The sequence below is a fragment of the Aulonocara sp. 'chitande type north' Nkhata Bay genome, linkage group LG1 (assembly GCF_057382095.1).
Source record: "Aulonocara sp. 'chitande type north' Nkhata Bay isolate Kocher_YH1m ecotype deep benthic linkage group LG1, A_spYH_male_GT1.1, whole genome shotgun sequence".
Taxonomy (NCBI): domain Eukaryota; kingdom Metazoa; phylum Chordata; class Actinopteri; order Cichliformes; family Cichlidae; genus Aulonocara; species Aulonocara sp. 'chitande type north' Nkhata Bay.
The window spans coordinates 23678362-23694024 of record NC_141344.1 but is presented as its reverse complement, the minus strand read 5'-3'; the positions used below and the strand labels follow the sequence as shown (position 1 = coordinate 23694024).

Genomic DNA, 15663 nt, shown 5'->3' with positions numbered 1-15663 from the left:
AACACCGTTAGATTCCTATTCTTTTGGACATGAATGCTTCTACTTTTCTCATTTTTAACATTTATATTTTTAATTTTATTCAACTTTATTTAACAAAAATTTATAATGTATTTCAATGGAGAGACCCTTCAAATCCTCATTCAACTTATTCATTTTTAAACTCTTACTACTTCCACATACATTGACATAGAGCCACCATTCAAACTTTAAAACGAAGACAAGACATTCAACTATTCAACTTGTATTTATCTTTTCAATATCTATTATACTTTTTCTTCAGTTCCAGTTTAAGTTTCATGATGTTTTTTCACCCGTTTCAGAGTTTATAATGGGTGTGTATGGGACGGAATGTTGGGGCTAGAGTGAGGCAGCTCAACTGCTAGAGTGAGAGGAGCAAAAAAATTAATCTTAAAATCTTTTTTAAAACTGCTGCTGTGTCCGCCGCGTTTGCTCTACAGGTATGATTTTACCCTCAAAACGTAGCCATCGCTGTCCTCTTTCATCCAATGTGTTTACTATTGTCCTAGGTGTTATGGTTCTTTCGTAAATGTCACCAATGCACAGCCTCCTCCCTCCAACTCTTCCATAGACTCTAATGTTAAAATGGCTCAGAAGGTTCGTTTGAAAATCAGAAGAGCATGGTGTCTTTCCACTGTCACCACGTCCATATAATAAACTCCACAGGCATGAAAACTGAGAATTCAGTAGACTAGACATTGCTGTCACTCACGGTGAAAGAATTTTGTCAATACGACTTTTACTTTTCATTTGGGAACGATTTGTTTGGGCCTGACTTTTCTGTTCATTTTAAGCAGCAAAAGTGAGGCGCATGTCTGTGTACGTGTGTATGGAGCCATTGGGTGCGGTCACTATAGCAACCAGGCTCACACCTGCCTGCTTAACGAGCTCTGCCTGCCACTGTACCAAGATTCATCTTAAGCACTTCTCTTTCAACTGCTGCTGTGTCCACAGTGTTACAGCCATCATTTTACCCTCAAATTGTCGCCATTATTGTTCTCTTTCCAACACCGTATCTTTCAAAGCTCAGGCATTTAAACTTTTTAAACTGTGTGGATCAAAGTGGAGGGATCACATTTGAGTCATTCAGTGATTCAAAGAATATGACCTTTTAATATTCATTCAGATGTTTTCTGACTCTAAATGTTCTTTTCTCATTTCTTAGGGTTTTCTAATTTACATTTAAAACATTTTCAGTTTTTTTCCAACTCCTTCTTCTGTGTAACCTTCAGCTTTTAGCAGTTCAGCACCTTTGTTTTCAGGTTAAATTCGGGGTTTTTTTTGTTTTTTTTAAATCTCATTCAATATTTTTAACTCAAAATTCAGCAATTAATTCATTTCAGTGCATACATTCAGATTCAAGCATTCACACTGCAGTTTCTTCAGAAAATGCACTTTCTAGTTAGGAAAGCCATTCGGCCATATCTGCCTCAGACGCCATAACACATAATGGCGGAGAGTCTCTGATGCCTGAAGTAGTGATTGTGTGCGTGTGTGTGCGTACGCATGTGTTGTGTGTGAGTACATACAGTACGCATGTGTGTATATTTGTGTGTGTAAATGTACGTCCTAGTAACACAGTTCCCAACAATCCCGCTCCCGCCCTTCTTTCCTCTTTTATCAGTCTGTGTTCTCCAATCGCTATTCCCACTTGTGCGTCTCTCCAAACATGTTGTTCTATCCCTCGTTACTTCCTTCCCCTCAAAGAGACAAGGTCAAAGAGTCCTGTATAAGTACTTCAAACTCAATTCAACTATGTTGTCTGAGCGTTCCTTTTCAAACCCTTTTGTCAGCGTTTGCTTCGTTAATGCAGCTTTTCTTCCTTGACGCTACAGCTAGATGTACTGATTTTATTGTATGTTTTTATCTGTTTCAATTTGCGCGCACACACACGCCCACGCAGGATACACAAACAGTTTATCAGTGTGCACGTAAACTGCTCATTTCTCCATATCTGTTTGCATAAAATGAGAGAGCTACATGGCTGAAACCAAATCATTTTTTTCTTCTTCTTTTGCCCCTCATCTTAAAGAGGGGGAACTGTAACTACCCTGATAGTGGTGTTAACACCAAACCAGCTCCTCTGCTCGCCTCTCTACTTTCTCCCCCTCTCCCTCCATCCTCCCTTTCCTCCCTCCTGTTACCCTGGCCTATCAGTGCGGAGCAGTGGTCTGTGAAGAAATTCCCAATATCTAAATTTACACACTGTATCAATCTTGTTTAATAGACTGGAAAGCTTATAGCCGCCGTGGCAAGCCGGCAGAGAGGGCAGCGGTGATAAATTGTCGGTGTGCAGGCGACAGCCGCCCGTGATGTATAATGAAATATTTATGATTTATCCCAGCTAATAAACTGAAATGAAGTGCATGATGTATGGGAACAGATGGGCCCTCTATTGATGCTGAGGTGGAGAGGCAAGAGGGGGGAAGAGGAGACAGGAAGAGAGGTGGAGAGAAGGAAACAGAAGATGTGATGAGAGATGTTTGAGAGGTAGTTGGAAAAAAAATGAAGCATAAAAATAGAATTGAAAACGTAAGAAAACATAGTTTGTTTGTGTTTGTGTGGCACTGGAGCTGGAGAAGCTGAAAACATGGACGTATAGGTAAGACGGATGGAGGGATATGGGGTTAGCAGTACAGACTAAATGATGGAATAGAGGACAGGTGGAAGATGGCAGTAAAAACAGACCACCATCAAAATGTAATCCCTCTCCTACAATGCTGCGTGCTGATTCCAGGTGAGGCAGGTGCAGTTGCTTTCTTTTATTGACTCCATATTTTTCAGCTACAGTCTGCAAACACGCACAGCTTTACCTTAAATGTTCTTAACTGAGCAACACTGAGGTTTTTTGCAATGCTGAGGGGTGCTGTGTAAAGCTTACAAGTGCAACTATGTCCCTCAGAATTGTTCAGCATTTTGGGGAATAAACGTCCAACCATGCCTTTAAGGATTTTGCTTTGTGCACTTTTTTACTGAGAGTTAAACTGCTGACACAATTTTAATCAATATGAAGCTCCAGCCAGCAACCAGTTACTTTAACAGGAACAAAAGGAAAGGCTAACGTGTGATATCATGTGCAGTAACATCATATGTAATTTGTGTGGCATCTTAAGGATAGGTTTATACTAACTTGCAAGCTGTGTACACAGATGCTGTGGAGACTGAATGACTGGTGTCCAAGTTGTGTTTTTCCTAAGTCTCGGGTGCAGAGTACACCGGAAAGACACATGTGTAGCGGGTATATCGTAGTATATGCAAAAAAGCAATCACATGCAGGTTTTCAAGGCATGGCTGTATTACCTCTTTGTGATCAAATGTACCTGTAGATTCTTCCCTAACAACCTGTGGATGTTGGAGGGTTCGCTGACCAAGCCCTGTGTGACTGAGGCGTTTGAAATTGGTTTCACAACAACTGCCAGCAACCACTTGCCAACCAGATGGAAACTATAGTTTTTTTCCATACCAACCCTGGTAGTTGCCAAGGTGTTCCCAGCCAAGTGTGACTAGGACACTAAACACATGAAAAGTAAATTAAAGATTTCTATGGCCATCATAATAATGTCCTTATAGAGAATTCTTTTGGTCATAATAATTATGTAGTGAAAATCTGAGCTCATGACATCCAAAGGACAAAGTGCTAAATCTGTTTATAAGCACCTCTAAAACACACTAATGAATATGCTAATAGAAAAAATACGAATAAAATCAAGAGTGTAGCATTTTTACAGAGCATTTACTGAGAGGACTGTTTCTTGGCAGAAAGTAGAAAATTCCCAGAGTTTCTGTTTGCTTAGAAACTCCACAGGGGCAGTTTTGAAATTATGAGATATTCAAGTAGTCACGTCAGCCAGTAGTGTGTTTAATGGAGGGCTGAGTGTATACATGGGTCTTTGTGTCTTTGGTTTGGAAGAGCAAACCAAAGACAGACGAGGAAAAGAGGCCAGGAGCCCAAGGAGAGAGAGAAATAACCCAGATGGCAGTCCTGTATGCACTTTGCTCTCTGCTCAGCCCAGATCTTGCTGGTTCATGCAAACAAGCTTCCCAACTCCACCTACCAACTTCCTGGATAGAGAAAAAACCCAGCTGAGCATGATGATAACTGGAAGATGTGAAAAGTTGTCATAGTAAATGTGTGAAAAAGAGTCAGATTTTCTAACATCACAGCTGGCTTTAAGACGTAAAGGTTCACTTTGCATATTTGAACAGTCCCTGACCTTCGCTGACCTTTTAACCTATTCATCCAAACTTAACTGCTATGCATCACTTCATCACAGTGTCTCACACACTTGCGTCCACTCTCTGTTTCAGCTGTGGACAGCCCCAATGTAATTCTGCTAAAGAATATATTCCTGATCCTTATTTTCAGGCTTCCTCTCCTTCCCTCCTCCGTCCATTTTTCTCTCCCTAATCTCTCCCCACTGATCCATACTGACCCATTTCCCCAGCTCGTCATACACGAGCGCAGCTGCGCCCCTCATCCCACATACTGTACTCGCCTTCCCCCACACCTGTCCCCCAGAAACTTATGCATGAGTGTGCGTGGGTCTGTGGAGGATGTATGTCTGGAGGATGGGGCAACTTAAACACTCATCCATCCACTGTTATCTGACTTTGTGTCTCAAACACACACGCTCTCTTACACACAGATACAAGTTTACATACCCTACATTCCCTATTCTTAGCTATAAAAAAAATTACTTAATTTTTTTAATTGAGTTCATTATCAGCTTTGTTTTTAGGTATATATATTGTAATTGGGCTTAATAACTTCTTGTTATAAAAATGGTGTTCCAGAAAATTATGACTGTATTTTTCCCTGTGTTTCCCTTACATCACATTGTCTTTCTTGTATGGGCCTGTCTGTATTCTAGGAGACACCGCTGTGTATAAAGACGGCGTATATTGGATCATGGGTCGCACCAGTGTCGACATCATCAAGAGTGGTGGCTACAAGATCAGCGCACTCGATGTGGAGCGTCACCTTCTGGCTCATCCAGACATCACGGGTAAGTGGAATGAAGTAATGTCACGCTGTAAGACACATGTAATTAAAGCCCTGAACCAGCACCTCAACCATTTGATCACTGTTAATATCCAGCAGTTATGTGCTGAAGGTAACTCATCAAAAATGAGTTTGGTGTCCTTTTGCTGTAGAGAAAGACAAAAATAAAGGAGTAGCTGAATTTTACCTGCAGCTTGTCTGATTTTTTGTCATATTTAACCTTGTAGATGTTGCTGTGATTGGAGCCCCAGATGCCACGTGGGGTCAAAAAGTCACTGCTGTAGTGCAGCTGAAGAGGGGCAAGAGCATGACTTTGCCAGAATTGAAGACCTGGGCAAGGTACTGTGACTTTCAGCTGAATAACCTTTGCTTTGTGCACTGTTTTTGGAGCTTTCTAATTAATTTTGTCTCTTATTATGCACATACCAACTGGTGTTGTGGTTTATTCACCTAGCAAGTGAGCAAGCTCCGGTGAGGAGATACTGACACCTTTGAGCTTGAGTCAAGAAGGCATCCGGTTTAAAAAGTCGGCCAAATCAAACATGTTAGGCAGACAAAAGTAAGCATTATGTGCATAAAATCCATCCACTCTCTTACCCACTTATTCAATTCAGGTCACGGGGGGGGGGACTGGAGCCTATCTCAGCTGTCACAGGGTGAAAGTCACTGTGTGTATACCTGCTTTTATTTTGATATCCAGCAAATACATTGCTGTTGACAGGCTAAATATAGGGATATTTTCCACATTTTTGCATGAACCTGTACTATTCTATCAGGCTATGCTGATATTAACATCCACACTGCGTGAAAATGCATGCTGTATTTTCTTTCAGGCAAATATGTGAACTGTCAGAAAAGTTTAAGGTGGCTCTGCTTTTGCAGGAATGGACTCTGTTCACCAGATAAACACGTCCAAGTGGAAGCAGACTTTATTAAAACAGGGACTTTGCATTGTGAATGATATTGTAACACAAAGACACTGCAGTATTACAGAGAGAACCCCAGTCATATGAGAAAAAACATGGATTTATTGCTTTAAACTGGTGTTTCAACTGGTGTTGGACTTTAAACAGCAAAGCTTTGATTTTTCTTTAAGCAAAGTGTTGCTTTTGAAAAAACAGAGATGTAACACCACTAGCCACTGGACCACCTGCCACCTTTAAAAGTGCTTTGCAGCCCAGGGGGACTCCAAGCTCATACCACCAGTGGAGATTGTGACCTGAATAACTTACAACTAATCCATCATCCTGAATCCACAAAAACAAACTCCAAAAAGAGCATCGTATCCCATTATTATTACAGGACCATGTTTTTGTTAAGTCTTCTTAAGCTGATTTAAAAGGACAATCTTCACAGCTCTTTGTCAGTTCTGCTCAGTGCTGGGGAAACTACTTTGAAGGCATAGCTTTGCAATTAACCTATTACTTCATACTAGAAGTAATTGATCTAAAATAAAACTACCCACTGAATAAATCTAGTTTTATAAAGCTGCTTTGAAGAAATAGTTCAAATAAAAAATATATAAAATATAAAACAAAAAGTAACATTGTAGCAATAAAATCCTCCTAATCAGGCCTTCTCAGCTGAGGTAGTCAGTGTTATGCATTTGTGTGGCAGTAAAGGTAAAAAATCCTTTATTTAAATAGAGAAAAGAATTGAGCTGCTTGAATCACTCCTAAACTAAAAAAAGAAGAACGGTTAGCATGTTAAATGTTAACGTTCATGACAGTACAATTAGGAGCAAACTCAACAAGTATGGCACTGAGTCAACCATGAAAGTCTGCTAGAGTCAAATGTGAGGCCATCTGTCTGACAGCTTGGCCCATCCTGAGTCATGCAACAGGACAGGGATCCGGGCTCAGCAGCAAATCTGCAACAGAATGACTGAAAAGATCAAAGAAAGCATTGCAATGGTCCAACGTCTATGCTTCGCCCTGGTTTAAATACTGGGGTGGGAACTTAAGAGAGCTGTGCATGAATGAACGCTCACTGACCTCAATAAACTGAAGCAGCATTGTAAAGATGAGGGCTATGAGTTCTCCCACAATAATGTGAGAGGCTGATAAATTCATACAGAAAACCATTGCTTCAGGTTATTGCACTTTGTTTTTGCTAAATAAATAATGACATGGTGTAATATGTCATGTTTTGTTCTTCATCTGACATTGTCATTGCCTAATTTCAGGACCTGGAAAGGGCTGGATTTTTTTTCGTTATGTCTTGACTTGTAAGCCTTTAGAACTGAAAGCTAAACTACTAGTTCAATTTTATGTAGTTTAGTGGACCAAATGGAGGCACCTAATTCAGACTGTGTGGGTCTCTGAGCAGCACACACATCCCCAGTGACTGGCCTTCAAGTCCCCAGATCAATAGCAAAGGATGTGAGAGAAAGAAAGGCCATAGATGGACTAATGAGGGAGATGAAAAAGAAGAAGAAGATGTGGGGGAAGCAAACAAATGATTATTACAGAGGACTTTGTCCTGCTACCTAACAGTTTGTTTTTTTTCACCTCGCTTCCTAAATGTCAGCTGAGTTTATTTTGTCTGCTAGAGACGGTTACTGGTGACATTCACCCTCCACATTGCAGTGACACAAACAGTCTTTTTTTTTTAACTCCTCCAGTCTGTTTTCATAAAAAATCTGCTCTCACTCTCTTTTACACCCTTTTCTTCACTTTCCAACCATCTGTTTTTGTCCTCCACACTTTCTACAACCCACCAGTGTCATTTATTTACATCATTGAATTCTTGTAGAGCGCAGTGTGTGTGTGTGAGTGTGTGTACTGCTGTGAGCTCCATATGGTGTATGGATGTTAGATCCCACTGCTATCGCCTGCTGGTCCAGTATGGTAGATTACAACTACTGCCTGTGACTCAGGTTAACACACACACACACACACACACACACACACACACACACACACACACACACACACAGTGTTTGCAGCCAGGGGTCCTCCCAGGAGACAGACAGTTCCAGCACACAGCCCTCTGCTGAGGCCTGGGTGTAGGGGAGAGCGAGAAAGAGATAAAATGAGACATAAACAAGTAGATGGATGCTCACTCTTCAGTGCCCTGGCTTCAGCTGTCAGTCTGAATCTCTGTCTCACCCTCACTGCCTCACACCGCCTCGAACGCTCAGGCTTGTGCGCGCGCACCCGTGCACGCAGACACACAGGAACACATTGCCCTGGAGAAATCGGCGACACAAGCACGCAAGCCCCCGTTACAGAGACGTGTACGTATGCGTATATATTCACACTTCACTCACTCAGTCAGAAACACGCGGACATCTGCTGAAAGGAGTGTTTGATGGCGGTCATATCAGTCATTATGCTCGCACACACGCACAACTGGATTGCACACCAAAGCACGCGCACGTCCGCACAAACAAACAAACTAGGTTAGAAGATAATAAAAAAAGCTCCGGGCTTCAAGACTTGACGTAACAACCAGGCATTCAAAACGGAAAAAAATAAAACACTTTTAATTATCACAGCCTTCTGTTTTCCCTTTTTATTATTTGTTTATTTTTATTTTTTTATTTCATCTTGCAGTGATTATATTGTTTTTGTACGAAGGGGGATTGTCTGTGTCTGGAAGGCGAATTGGGGATATTAAGGGAGAAGAACAGCAGAGTGTATGAACGTATGAAGGACGTTTCCTTATCTCGACTACTCCGCCACAGGGCTAGCCTTTGTTTTGCAGTTGTTTGCTGTTTTTTCTTTTTTCTTTTTTTGTTGTTGTTGTTGTTGCGTATTTGTGTGTGCATCCATATTAACAGTGGTGTTTATTGCAGGGAGCACATGGCACCCTACACCATACCTACAGGCCTGGTGGTGGTAGAGGAGATGCCGAGGAATCAGATGGGCAAGGTCAACAAGAAGGACCTCCTGCGACTATTCTTTTCATGACTGGAAAAGTTGCATGACAACATACAGGTGCCTGGATAAAGAACTGCAGGTGTACATCAGCAGAGAGAAACACGGCTGTTTCTCTGCACACAGGTAGACAGAGAGGAGGCAGAAAAGTAGATGAAGACATCATGGAACATCGTGGAAGCTAACATTTGAGGAAACTTATTCGCAACTATAAATACACTATAAATATAATTTATATGTAAAATGTAATACACAGCAGAGGGCACATCATAATCAAAGGTTTTGCGACTGTGTGCAATGAACTTGTGACCTCGTGACCTTGAACAGGTATGTAACCACTTGCGATCAGCTGCCATCTTCAAAACAACATTGGTGCATCAAGACTGATAAAATGGCAAATAAAAAGGAGACAGCCAGTTTCACAGTTTGCGAGTGAATGGGGTCAAGTTGGCAAATAAATGCAAAAATCAGATGTATCAGGAAAAATGGTAAATACATTGCTGTCTTCAAACACAGAAAGCCAGATCACAGAAATTCACATTAACTTCTTACGTTCAGTCCAAGCAGAACCTCGCAGGTTTGAAACAGAAATTCCTCCACAAAGTAGTTGTTGCTACGGTGATTTAACTATGTAACCAGAATACAGCCAGCTCGCAACCAGGCGACTCAAGTCCCCAGTACAAAGAGTTTGTGCCCATTGGTGGAAACTGATGCAGATTGATTGCAATACGTTTTCACCCTGTTATTAATTATTTGCCAATCTCTCTGAGAGTGAGTGTAGTCAGTCTATGATTGCTGGGAGACAGGTTTCCTCCCATTAGGAGGTCGCCTGTGGAGTCACATTGCAATCTGTAACTAACTAAATGCAAGTAGTTGCAGTGAGCAAGTAGTACCATCGTTCAGTCACTGGGCAAACATGTTTACTGTCTACCACTTTTTACTCTTCTGTGACATTGGAAAACTGTGGAAATCATCAGTCTGATATTTGTTTAGGGCAGTATTGAACAGAACCTCTGCAAGGAGACACAGTGTTAGTGACACAAAATTAGCCATATTAGCTTCAAAAAGGTGTGGTATAAACAGTGTTTCTGTACATGTTTGCTGTTTTCCAGGTCATGACTTAGGTCCAAAAGATTTGATTCAAACTTGAGGGAACTTCTTGTCTTCAGGAATCAAAAAGAAGACCCTTTGTCTTCTACTGAAGTACTTATCATATAAAAAAACCAAACACTTCCATTGTGAGTGTGCTTTCAAATTATGCTACTTTCCCACAATGAAAGGTTCGTAGAGGACCTTTTTAGAGCTAAAAAAAAAAGGGAATCGGTTGCAAATGTTTGTGGCAGCTCTTGGAAAACAAAAAATAAATATGAAATTTCAAACACTTTGTGAAGTGTTTTGCACCCAGCGAAACTGAGGGGTCCGCTCTTCAATCTGCATTAATGAGAGGGGAACAGCTAGCTGTGGTGTGCATGGATCGTGATGACCAGGATTTTCAAATGCTCCACTAAAAAAATGCTCAAACCCAGAAGCAGCGTTTGGTAAATGTGCTCTTATTGAAATATTCTGATGTTTGATTAGTGAAAATGGTGTGATCAGAGAATGCACAATGACAGCTTTTTGTGGTAGAGTGGTGTAACCAGAATCAAGGATCATGGTTAATTAAACCTGCACTAAACAAAATGAAATCCGGTGCGGTGGTAAATCAGGAGAAAGACGATGAACACTGTTGGGTTGATTTAGTTTTGTAAACACACTGATGCACTTGGAATAACAGTTTTCATATGAAAATTAAAAAGTTTTGGAAATTTTTAATTAAAAAGTGTTTTGGAAGTTTTTTTCCCCCCAAAGAGTGTTACACTGTGTCTGTGCAGCTGTGGCTATGCAGGTGCAATGAGAGCCTGAAGGCGGATTCTCTAGCAAGGCACAACACCACAGCTGGATGCCCCGCACTCCATCTGACTAACCCTCTCGCTCCGCTCGCTCTTCTCACCTCTCATCGGTTCTCATCTCCATTCCTACAATGTCTAACCTCTTCTGTCTTCATCACGAGTTACGACAAATTGCAGTGGTACCGGGACCGACTCGACTGTGAGACTCTTCTCGGATGAACCCTGGCGTGCCGCCAGAGTGTGCAGAGAGCGTGTGAAGAGATGTAAGTAAAGCCAGGGAAAGAAGACAAAAATACGATGCAGGACTGTCACAGTGATTGGATTTCTAACAACAGCTGTGAAAATGAGGGTGAAAGAAATTAATATGCAAAAAATAAAGTCAGCAAAGGGCATGAAGTAAGTGATACGGCCGGGGCAATAAGCAACGAGGAGAATAAGCCAAGGCGATACGGTTGAGATAAACAGTCATGGTGAAGAGTCAGAGGACTGAAGATAGAAAGAAATACAAGTGCAGCCCCCAGCTGATACAACCACCTGTCCACACACAGAAACACACGCACACACGCACTCGTCCGCCCACAGTCACCAGAGACCTGATTAAGAGAGCAGAGCTATCGATCTGTGGGCTGGCAGGCTAGGATGGATGAGCAGGCAGGGCTGCAAGAGCACCAGAGGACAGCTTCAGTGCCCCCAAATCCCCACGCCACCCCACCCAACCACCCACGCCAGAGCCGGGAGTCAGCTGGGGCCACGGGCAAGAAGACTGGGGCTGCCACACGGAGGCTGCAGCGAAGCAGCAGAGGGTCAAATTCAAACTGAAGAGCGCGTGTGGTGTGAAGTAATCAGTGCACCGTACTGTGTGTATTCAGGCGAGCACCAAGGACAGGTCTCGGTGCTCACCTGGTGCACACACGGGAGGGGCCAGGGAAGGTGGTGGCTATTCCCTGGACTCAACTTGATGGAGTACTCGTGCCCTTGAACTGTCTCTACCTCCCCTTTTTGCCTCTCTCTCTCACACACACAAACACGCACGCACTCGCCCATGTTTGCCAGAGCGTGGTGGAAGAGGTTGTCTGCAGATGGCTGCTTATTGGGCCCCAGGGTCCTGGAGGGTGGGTTATGGGGGACACCAATGAGACCGTTTGTGTATTTGAGATACAAACAGTGTTTGTGGCAAAGGTGATGGTACAAAGAAGCTAACACAGAGTTCATGTTATGCTGATTGTACCCTTTTTTTTCACAGTTTGACTTTTTTATGTAAACTTATCTGCATATTTAGCTTCCTTTTCCTATTAATATGAACTTTTCTTATTGCATCAGGTACGCTAATCAAATGCCAAATGATTGAATCACTGCGTCATTTTCTGTGCTTGCCTTTCAGAAACCTATCCCAGCATGGGTCTCGTTGATGGCAGACAGTGTTAGCTTCACTTCAGGGTGGATGGAGACCTTTAAGCAATCAGCTGTGTCTTCTAAACCAAATCAAAAAACATAATCATGTATATTGAGACTTTCAAATTAAAAGTGACAAAGCTTTTCTTTTTCCAGAATTAAAGCCATACTATGCTATAGCAGGTCAACATCAACTGCTCTCCATCATCTCACCTTTTAAGAGGGAATTAAACTGTTTTCATTCATAGAGGTGCTAAGTTAGTTTTTATCAAAACAGAGTGCAGCTCCAGCACATCACTGCTGATTTACTCCACTGTAATTTGTTAGAAACAGCAGATCTGCCTTCATCTCACCCTATCTTGAGCGTCGTCCTCCGTCACACCAACTCTCTGCATGTCCTGCTTCACAGCATCCACAAACCCTTTGGTCTTCTCTTCTACCAGCAATATATTGTCCAATATATCCACTATCCCTTATTTACACATGTCCAAACCATCTCAGCCTTACCTCTCAAACTTTGTCCCTCTGATGTATTCATTTCTAGTCTTGCCAATCTTGTCCACTTGTTATGAAAGTCTTAACATCTTCAACTCTGCCACCTCCAGTCTTTTTGTTATTTAAGTCACGATCTCTAGACATTTCCTTTCCTTGGTTTCAACGTAACTTTATTCTTTCATGAGTTATTCATGAGTTATTTACACTTATAAAATGTGTTCAATGTGCTGCCCATTGTGTTGGATTGTCAGTGCAACCCTCTTCTCCCACTCTTCACACACTGATAGCAACACCGCAGGAGAAATGCCAGCACAGGCATCCAGTATCCGTAGTTTCAGGTGCTGCACATCTCGTATCTTCACACCATAGACAATTGCCTTCAGATGACCCCAAAGATAAAAGTCTAAGGGGGTCAGATCGGGAGACCTTGGGGGCCATTCAACTGGCCCACGACGACCAATCCACTTTCAAGGAAACTGTTCATCTAGGAATGCTCGGACCTGGCACCCATAATGTGGTGGTGCACCATCTTGAGGGAACGTGCCAACTTCAGTGCATAAAGAGGGAAACACATCATCATGTAGCAATTTCAAATATCCAGTGGCCTTGATGTTTCCATTGATGAAGAATGGACCCACTATAGTTGTACCCCATATACCACACCAAACCATCACTTTTGTTGTTCCAACAGTCTTGGAGGGATCCATCCAATGTGGGTTAGTGTCAGACCATTAGCGGTGGTTTTGTTTGTGTCACATGGCCCTCTTCCTATTGAAAAAACAAAAGTTGTATCCAAGATGGCCGACTTCTAAATGGCCACCATGGTCATCACCCATCTTGAGGAGTTTGCCCCCTCACATATACTAACAGGACTTTAATATCACCAACCATTCCCATGTTATTACGGTGTATCCATATAAATGGCCCACCCTGTACTATAATAAATATATATATATTAGGGCTGGGCGATATATCGAGTTTTTTAAAAATATCGATATATTTTCATACGAGATATAAGATGTGACAATATCGTTTATATCGATATAGTCTATGTTACGTTATAATTATACTTGTGGAGCCGCAGGTTTGCCTCTCTTTCGTCCACTTTTGTCTCTACGCAACGTTACTCGGCCTCGCCTCTCCTTCACTGAACACAACTCCCCCTCCCCCATAGCTTCACCTGCAGGCAATGACAAGATGAAAGCGGAAAATCTCCGTTAGCGAGTTACCGTGCGTGGGGCTGGACGGCGTCAACGTGTTAGCGAGCTAACCGCGCTAACGAGCTAACCGCGCTAACGACATGCAGCCAGGAGGGGCTGCACGGCCTAAAATCCTTTCATTTTCTCAAAAATCGACAGTGCGCCTTATGTATGAATTCTGGTTGTGCTTACTGACCGCGAACCGATTTTATGTGGTACACAGCGCTCGGCAATCTGTCAAAAAATGTTTTAATATGACTTTGCTAAGCTACGGAGCTGCACCACTTGATGGATTGTCGGAGGATTACGGCTACCGGGGAGGAGCCTCGCGGAGTGATACGTACTGTGTGTGTATAAGGACCACAAATGGCACCTGTTCAGAGACGTGGTGCAGCTGTGAAATCTGTCTCTTTGTTATTATGCTCAGCGTCTATTAGTTTACATTTTGACTGCACAATTGTGAGCTTTTTGTTATGCACAAAACCAACATTGTTTTCTTTTATTTATGGACCATGATTATTTAATAAATGCTGATAATTTATTTTTGAGTAATTTCTTCATGTACATCTACGCTGTATGTAAATAAAAGTGCCCGTGTGACATCTGGGACACAGTGTGACTAAGAACTCTCTTTTTGTTCTTAACTTATGGCTTTAAAAAAAAAATCGAGATATATATCTTATATCGCCATCCAGCTAAAAAATATCGAGATATGAATTTTGGGTCATATCGCCCAGCCCTAATATAACACCCAGCACGCCCCTGCGGGCGGTTTATCCTTCAAGCTCGGGTCCTCTACCAGAGGCCTGGGAGCTTGAGGGTCCTGCGCAGTATCTTAGCTGTTCCCAGGACTGCGCTCTTCTGGACAGAGATCTCCGATGTTGTTCCTGGGATCTGCTGGAGCCACTCGCCTAGCTTGGGAGTCACCGCACCTAGTGCTCCGATTACCACGGGGACCACCGTTACCTTCACCCTCCACATCCTCTCGAGCTCTTCTCTGAGCCCTTGGTATTTCTCCAGCTTCTCGTGTTCCTTCTTCCTGATATTGCTGTCATTCGGAACCGCTACATCGATCACTATGGCCATCTTCTTCTGTTTGTCTACCACCACTATGTCCGGTTGGTTAGCCACCACCATTTTGTCCGTCTGTATCTGGAAGTCCCACAGGATCTTAGCTCGGTCATTCTCCACCACCCTTGGGGGCATCTCCCATTTTGACCTCGGGACTTCCAGGTTATACTCGGCACAGATGTTCCTGTACACTATGCCGGCCACTTGGTTATGGCGTTGCATGTATGCCTTGCCTGCTAGCATCTTGCACCCTGCTGTTATGTGCTGGATTGTCTCTGGGGCATCTTTACACAGCCTGCACCTGGGGTCTTGCCTGGTGTGATAGACCCCAGCCTCTATGGATCTTGTGCTCAGAGCTTGTTCTTGTGCTGCCATGATTAGTGCCTCTGTGCTGTCTTTCAGTCCAGCTTTGTCCAGCCACTGGTAGGATTTCTGGATATCAGCCACCTCCTCTATCTGCCGGTGGTACATACCGTGCAGGGGCCTGTCCTTCCATGATGGTTCCTCGTCTCCCTCCTCTTTCTTGGGTTTCTGCTGCCTGAGGTATTCACTGAGCACTCGGTCAGTTGGGGCCATCTTCCTAATGTATTCTTGGATGTTCGTTGTCTCATCCTGGACTGTGGTGCTGACACTCACCAGTCCCCGGCCCCCTTCCTTCCGCTTAGCGTACAGCCTCAGGGTGCTGGATTTGGGGTGAAACCCTCCATGCATGGTAA

General features: G+C 42.9%; 1 protein-coding gene across 3 annotated transcripts in view; it reads left to right on the top strand.

Moving 5' to 3' along the window:
* acsf3 (acyl-CoA synthetase family member 3) overlaps window positions 1-10720 on the top strand; it is a 53902-nt gene extending 43182 nt beyond the window's left edge. For 2 of the 3 annotated variants that reach the window (XM_086289235.1, XM_086289243.1), the window contains exons 8-10: window positions 4890-5024; window positions 5248-5359; window positions 8820-10720. In XM_086289235.1, the coding sequence (XP_086145361.1) occupies window positions 4890-5024; window positions 5248-5359; window positions 8820-8934 (362 nt within the window). In that variant the 3' untranslated portion in view covers window positions 8935-10720. Of the gene's footprint in view, window positions 1-4889; window positions 5025-5247; window positions 5360-5474; window positions 5580-8819 lie in introns of all 3 variants that reach the window. The other variant, XR_015128828.1, reaches the window with a different exon arrangement.
* Window positions 10721-15663: the final 4943 nt, after the last annotated feature.